General features: G+C 46.9%; 1 protein-coding gene across 4 annotated transcripts in view; it reads right to left on the bottom strand.

Moving 5' to 3' along the window:
• The window catches only part of VPS37C (VPS37C subunit of ESCRT-I), a 31,309-nt gene extending 25,874 nt beyond the window's left edge, over positions 1-5,435 (bottom strand). The window contains exons 1-2 of one of the 4 annotated variants that reach the window (XM_021925672.2): positions 4,836-5,094; positions 1,589-1,706 (exon numbers count right to left, since the gene is read on the bottom strand). In XM_021925672.2, coding sequence (XP_021781364.2) covers positions 1,589-1,706; positions 4,836-4,837 — 120 coding nt within the window. In that variant the 5' untranslated portion in view covers positions 4,838-5,094. Of the gene's footprint in view, positions 1-1,538; positions 2,543-4,726; positions 5,096-5,145 lie in introns of those variants that run through there. The other 3 variants (XM_003909742.5, XM_031653629.1, XM_009185915.4) reach the window with 3 other exon arrangements.
• Positions 5,436-7,903: the final 2,468 nt, after the last annotated feature.

A 7,903-nucleotide genomic window follows, 5' to 3' on the forward strand; every position in this document is an offset into this window, starting at 1 on the left:
TAGGCACATGCCTATAATCCCAGCTCTCAGGAAGCTGAGGCATGAGAATCATTTGAACCCAGGAGGAGGAGATTGCAGTGAGTCAAGATCACACCACTACACTCTAGCCTGGGCAACAGAAGGAGACTCTGTCTCAAAAAAAAAAAAAAACAAAAAAAAAAAACACCCGTCTATATGCTGCCTACAAGAAGCCCACTTTCAATATAAAGACACAAATTGTTTAGAAGTAAAAACACTTTTTAAGAGATATACCATAATTTTTAAATCTTCTATTTTTAAAAACCCTTTTATATGCAACAAAATTTACCATTTTAATCATTTTTAAGTATACAGTTCTTTCACATTAAATACATTTGCTTTGTTGTATAACCATCACCACCATTCCTCTCCAGAACATTTTCATCACCCTAAACCGAAATTCTGTACGCATTAAGCACTAACTTCCCATTCTCCCTTTCTTCCATCGTCTGGCAACCACCATTCCACTTTCTGTCTCTACAACTGGACCACTCTAGGAACCTCATGTAAGAGGAATACAACAATATTTGTTCTCTTGTGACCGGCTGGTTTCACTTAGGATAATGTCTTCAAGGTTCACCCATATCACAGGATATATCAAGTCTTCTTTCCTTTTTAAGACTGAATAATATTCTATCTAATATATATACCACATTTTGCTTAGCCATTCACCTGTCCATGGACACTTGCGTGGTTCCCAACTTTTAGGCTATTGTAAATAATGTTGCTACGAACATGGGTATACAAATACTTGTTCAAGTGTCTGCTTTCACTTATTTGGGTATATACCCAGAAGTGGAATTGCTAGATGATATGGCAATTCCATGTTTAATTTTTTGAGGAACTGCCATGCTGTTTTCCACTGGCTATACCATTTTCCATTCCCACCAAAAAAGCACAAGGGTTTCAATTTCTCTACATCCTTGTCAACATTATTTACTGGTTTTTTTTTGTTTGCTTGTTTGTTTTAATAATAGCTATCGTAATAGGTGAAGTGGTAGCTCACTGTGGTACTGATTTGCACTCCATAATGACTAGTGAAGTTGGGCATCTTTTCATGTACTTATTGGCCATTTGTGTATCTTCTTTGAAGAAATATCTATTCAAGTCCTTCACCCATTTTTGAATCGGGTTATGTTTTTTGTTGCTGAGTAGCAGAAGTTGTTTACATATTCTGGAAATCAATTCCTAACACTAATTTTTTAAAGCTGGATTAGCTATACTAATATCAGACAAAGTAGATTTCAGAGCAAAGAACATTTCCTGGGGCTAAAAGGGTCATTTCATGGTAAATGGTATAGTTTGGATATCTGCCCCCTCCAAATCCGTTAAAATTTGATTCCCAATGTTGGAGGTAGGGCCTAGTGGTGAGACATGTTTAGGTCACAGGACAGATCCCTCATGAATGGCTTGGTGCCCTCCCCACAGTAATGAGTTCTTGCTCTCTTAGTTCACATGAGAGCTGGTTGCTTAAAAGGGCCTGGCATCTCTCTTGCTCCCTCTGTGGCTGTGTGACACACCTGTTCCCCTTTCACCTTCTGCCACGAGTAAAAGCTTCCTGAGTCCTCACCAGAAGCAGATGCTGATGCAATGTTTCTTGTACAGCGTGTAGAACCATGAGCCAAATGAATCTCTTTTCTTTATAAATCGTCTGCTTCAGGTATTTCTTTATAGCAACGCAAAACAGCCTAATACAATACAACAAAGAAGGTCAATTCATACATGGAATATAATACTCATAAAGGTTTGTGCAATTAACAACGGAGCTTCGAAACATGTGAAACACAAACCGATAAAACTACCAGGGGAAATGGAGAAATCCACAATTATAATCAGAAGTGTCAATGTCCCTCTCTCAATAACTGAAAGAACAGAAGACCAAAAATCAGTAAGGACACAGAAGACTTGAACATTACAAACCAACCTGCCTGAATTGAAAGTTACAGAACACTTGATCCGGCAACAGCAGAATAGGCAATCTCCTCAAGGGCTCACAGAACATTTACCAAGACAGACCATACTCTGGGCCATAAAACAAGTCTCAGCAAATGTAACAGGGAAATATGTTCTCTATTTAAAAGAAAATAAATTAGAAATCAGTGTTTACCAGACAGGAGAATAAAGTAATCCTATAATGCTGACTTTACCTGTGACTAGTTGTAATCCTGCTTGAGGTGGGACCAGATAAATCAGTAGCGGGACTGAAAATACTTACAGGTCTTCAAAGGTAGGCCTACCTGCCTGAGCTATCTGTTTGACGTTCACTGGGGAGACTCCCTCTCCAGCCCATCCTAAGCCCCAGGGGTCCTACTTGTCAGCCTCAGCTAAATCAAGACAAACCTGTTTGATATTTGCTTAGTCTTTCACGTAAACCAGTAAAAGAAGATAAAGAGGTGAGATATGAATTGGAAGGAGCACCTACTAAGTAAACACGCCTTTAAACCTAGCAAAACCGGCCGGGCGCGGTGGCTCAAGCCTGTAATCCCAGCACTTTGGGAGGCCGAGACGGGCGGATCACAAGGTCAGGAGTTCGAGACCATCCTGGCTAACAGGGTGAAACCCGTCTCTACTAAAAAATACAAAAGACTAGCGAGAGGCGAGGTGGTGAGCCTGTAGTCCCAGCTACTGGGAGTGAGGCAGGAGAATGGCGTAAAACCGGAGGTGGAGCTTGCAATAGTGAGATCCGACCACTGCACTCCAGCCTGAAGTGACACCGGCGAGACTCGTCTCAAAACAGAAAATAAATAAATAAATAAACCTAGCAAAACCTCAGACAGGGCTGCCATTAGACACCTCTCTCTCTTTCGGTAAGCTCCTGGGAACAGACCAAAACCTTGTGGAAACGCCACCTTTCAAGGACACTTCTAACAGAATTTCCACACAATAGAGATCCAGCTGGATTAAAAGAGCTAAATCCATTAAGCCAGGTCTTCAGTGATCTGATTTTGTCAGCCTGGAAAACCCGTACTATTACTGGCCAACAGTGTCCAGAAATGATTCGTACCGCTAGCTAACCCAAAGGCCTCTTAAGGGCAAATTAACAAATTTCAAAGCAATAAACAAAAAGAAAACAAGAATCCTCAGGAATAATCTCACTTCCAAGCTACCAGTGGCCTAGCAAATCTACAAAGTTCTTACAGGCGGTGTTTCCCAAACTTGCCTTACAGTAAGAATCACCCAGTGCGTTCGTTAAAAATAGATTTCTGGGCCCTCCTCCAGACAATAGCACAGGAATCTCTAGAGGTGGAGCTCTGTATTTTTAACAAGCATCAGAAATTATTCTTAAGGTCCAGCACCTTTGGTAAACTAAAGGGTCTGAGAGGCAGTATCACACAGTTAAAAGCACCTTGACTTCGAAATGAGACTGATGGCTTAGAAATCCCACTTGCCGCTGGACACAGTGGTTCACGCCTGTAATGCCAGCACTTTGGGAGGCAGAAGCGGGTGGATTACCTGAGGTCAGGAGTTCGAGATCAGCCTGGCCAACATGGTGAAACCCCGTCTGAACTAAAAAATACAAAAATTAGCCAGGCGTTGTGGCGGGCACCTATAATCCCAGCTACTGGGGAGGCTGAGGCAGGAGAATCGCTTGAACCCAGGGGGCGGAGGCTGCAGTGAGCGGAGATCACACCACTTCACTCCAGCCTGGGCAACAGTTCAAGACTCCGTCTCAAAAAAAAAAAAAAAAAATCCAAACTTGGTCACTTACTGGCTGTGTGACGCTAGCCAGGTTATCTAAAACCTCTGCAACTCACTTCATCTGTAAAATGGGATCATCGCCTATTTGGACATGTTCACAAAATTCGGTATGTTCAGAAAGCCCTAGAACAGTGCCCAGCATATGAAGCCAAGCAACAAATCACAGCTATTGCTACCTGCAAAACAGCGGCAGAAACTGCTCAGAAAGTCTACAATGAAAATGTGCTACTTAATGGAAATTACAAAGGCATGGAATCACATTTCCAAGATAATCTAGGAAAAAGGCTTTTCTGAGCACTACCACCGCAAAGAACAAAGACTCACTTTAGCGTCCAGTATGTTCACCGCAACAGTCCCCAATCCCACCCAGAACTACAGAGTTCAGGTCTCTGCAGGGTTGCAGCTTTGGACAACAAAGTAAGAGTCTTTCCTTCCCCAGTTCCTCGGTCACCACCACCTCCAGCTCTAAGGCCAAGAGTCACAGAAATGACAGTCTGGTGGCAGCATCTTGATGCATTAGTAGGAAATGGGACTCCAGGAGCCAATAAAAAGGGTGGAAAAGGCCTTAGGCAGCAACAGGAGAACTGAGAGAAGGGAAATGAGTCTGGGAAGTTTCTGGAGCTGAAGACTGACATTCCCAGGGTAAGTGAGCCCAGACAAGGTGTAGCTAGGAAAGCACTGCCTCAGCTCAGCAACTAAAACCCCAGGTTGCAGAGTCAACTCTGCCAGTAACTCGCAAAACAGCTCCAGGTAACTCCTTCTCCCATCGGTAAAGTGGGAAATCTCCTCATCTGCTGAGGAGGAAATGGACAGGAACCAGGCATATAATGGGTATGTATGCATCACTGCCCTTTGCGCCCAGAGGGTCCCGCGGTAAGAAATGGTCAGTGATGCCGGGAGGTCCAAGTCTGAGTCCTGAACAAAGCCAAAGCTGAAAGTCTCCTCTCTCAAAGTCCTGGAGAAAGGGCACAAGCCAGTAAGTCAAAGACAAAGTCCCTCCAACTCTCACCCTGCCACTGGTCTCCCGCGTGCCCTCTCTCTTAGGCCTCAGCTTCCCTATCTATACAATGGGCTAATTGACTCTAATGTCATCAGAATTGTGACCGCAAGATGCTCACATACGGGGCGAGGGCCTGCGGAGATGGAGAAAGGAGGGTGGCGGTGAGGGGTGAAGCGGAACTGGAGGTGCGACCCGCAGGGGAGCCGGGGCGGCGCCTCGCGCTCTCCCCGCGTCCCTCCCACCGCTAGGGGCAGGGGCGCCGGCCCCCGGCGCGAGTCACGCGCCCCTCGTGCCCAATCATCGGCCTCTGCCAGGATGAGGCGGGCAGGCGGGGGCGCTCCGGGAGCCACCGCCGGCGCCGCCCCCACCGTCGTCCTCCGCCCCGCCCGCCTGCGGCAGAGCTGGGACCCTCCCCAGTCCCGGCTCACCTGCCAGGGCCGCCGCCGCCGCCGCCACCGCGGGTTAAACCGCAGCCGCGCCCACACTTCCGGGGTCCGCCAGGCCCGCCCCCTGCCGGATGTGACCCCCCTTTCAACGTCCGGCGCCCCAGTGGCGCGCGTGCTCGCCCCGCCACCCCGTTGGGCGGCCCGCCTCGCGCGCCTCTGGGTTACCACGATATCGTGCCACACACACACGCTCGCAGTCACCCGTGCTACAACCACGGGAGCGCCCACGAGACCTCTCCCGCGCACGCCGCACGCCCCCCCGGAAGAGGCCCCGCCCACTGGGCGGAGACTAGGCCGCTCTGGGCGAGTGCGCCGGCGCGGACGTCCACTGTCTTCCGAGTGGCCCCGAGGACTCGTTCAGTACACAGCTCGACCTTGGGAGGCTGCTCGGAGGGACCCCAAAGGAGCGGGAAGCAGATGGAAGCCCAGAACCTAGGAGGAGCCCCAGATGGGCTGAGCTCAGACTGAGGAGCCCCAAGGCCACCACACACTCATTTCCATTTACTAGTTAATCTCTTTCCCCCACCCATTTATTCTACAGAATTACCGATATTCCCTATCTCCTCCCTTCCCCCCTGGAAACAGGAGATTGCAGCATAATTAGGAAGCCGTCTCTGCTCTAACCCTTTTAAAAAGGACCCTGAAGTGACCTGATGTTAACTAATCAGGTGTTTTTTTGGTTTTTTGTTTTGTTTTGTTTCTATTCTGTTTCCTTTCCCATCTACGAAACCCACTGCTCTGCTATTTCCCAGCGGGATTTGAGACCCAATAAGTCTATTTACAATGGTAACTGATGTCAATGTCTTAAGTTTCCAACCTCTCAAAATCAAGAGGTTGATCAAAAGGGGAGAAGTGTTAAGCTTAACCTAAAGCTCTCTCCTGGCATATTTTAAGTTTGTCCTAAAGGTTTCTCCGTACATAGTGAACTGGAACCTACTCATACCAATCACAGAGTTTCAGCCAATCACAGGCAGCCAACTGTTCAAACCTTGTTCCAATAAGGCAAATGTCAATCTGTCATTATTAGGGAACCAAACTGGATCCCTTTGCCCTCAGAAAGCCAAACACCGAAGTACCAGGTTTTTGTAGACGGGAAGATTTGTTGCAAGTCAACTGGCGAGGAGACATGCTCAAATCTGTCTCCTCAAGCCAGGGGCTTTGGCAGGTGTTATAGGCAGAGGGTAATGAGCCGTGATCTGATTGAGTCTTGCAGTGAGCAATGATCTGACTAGATCTTGCCATGGGATGATGCCACGCCTCAATCTGATTAGATCATGGATTATACCATGTATCTACTTCTTAATTCCGTTCCCGTTCTTTGGTCTGAGCATTTAGGTTGCGCCTGTGGTTGCATGCTTGGTTCTTCTGGGCACGCTCAGGTTACATAACTTGCAACCTGGGATCCTGGCAACTGAAAAAACAACTCACCACTTTATTACACAAAGTTGAACCAGGTGGGGCTGGTTCTGTGCTTACATAACGGGTCCAACTCTTTCTGTACTTCGCTTCTGTTTTCTGGACATCTCTTTCCTTTTTCTTTTCTTATTTTTAAATTTTAATGATTGTTATTTTTTAATGGAAATGGAGATTCGCTATGTTGCCCAGGCTGGTCTGGAACTCTTGGGCTCAAGCAATCCTCCAGCCTCGGCCTCCCGAAGTATTGGGATTACAGGTATGAGCCGCCACGCCCAACCTACTTTCTGTTTTCTATCCATAAATGTTATCTGACCACATGGCAGCCTCAGAGTTACTCTGAACCTATTCTGGTTCTGGGGGCTGACTGATTCACAAATCATTATTTGCTCAATTAAACTCTGTCAAACTAAATTTGTCAAAACTCCTTCTTGTAACAGAAGGGGTCCATAAAGAAGGCAGTCTCAGCTGCTGCTGACCCTTCCGAGACACTAGTGACTCCTTTGGGGGTGCCATGTTGGTTTTGCAAACGTGTCACGTGGTACATAATGTCAGAGTGACTCCCATTGACAGCACCTACCTGAAAGCTAGGTTGAAATTATTTCTGAGGGGTAGGGAGGGCCAGGCCAGATGACCTTAATTTTTTGTCATAAGCCTTTTTGTACTATGTGATTTTTTTTTTTTTTTTTAAAGACAGAGTTTTGCTCTGGTTTCCCAGGCTGGAGTGCAATGGTGCAATCTCTGCTCACTGCAACCTCTGCCTCCCAGGTTCAAGTGATTCTCCTGCCTCAGCCTCCCGAGTAGCTGGGATTACAGGCGCCTGCCACCACACCCAGCTAGTCTTTGTATTTTTAGTAGAGACAGGGTTTCACCATGTTGGCCAGGCTGATGAACTCCTGACCTCCGGTGATCCACCTGCCTCGGCCTCCCAAAGTGCCGGGATTACAGGCGTGAGCCACCGCGCCCAGCTGCTATGTGATTTTTAACTCTGCATGTGTTTCATTTCTGAAGGAAAATAATTAGGAAACGCTATTGATGGATTAGCTTGAGTTTATATCCAGCAGTCTCTTCACTGATTGGTACCATATTGGAAGGCAGAACATGGACATGATGGCTGGAACAAGTGTAGTCATCCTGAACCATGAGGCGACCATAGGAATAGAGGTCACACTAGTGGCACAACAAAATAGAAGAAACCTGAGCCCTGATTCCATAAGGGACCATGACACCGCAGGATGGCTGCCTCTAGGTTCTGTGTGAGACAGAAATAAACCACCTTGTGTCACTGTTGTTTTGGGTTTTCTGTCACTCGTGCCCTTTAAGTCTT

This window comes from Papio anubis, chromosome 12 (genome assembly GCF_008728515.1).
Source record: "Papio anubis isolate 15944 chromosome 12, Panubis1.0, whole genome shotgun sequence".
Lineage (NCBI taxonomy): Eukaryota > Metazoa > Chordata > Mammalia > Primates > Cercopithecidae > Papio > Papio anubis.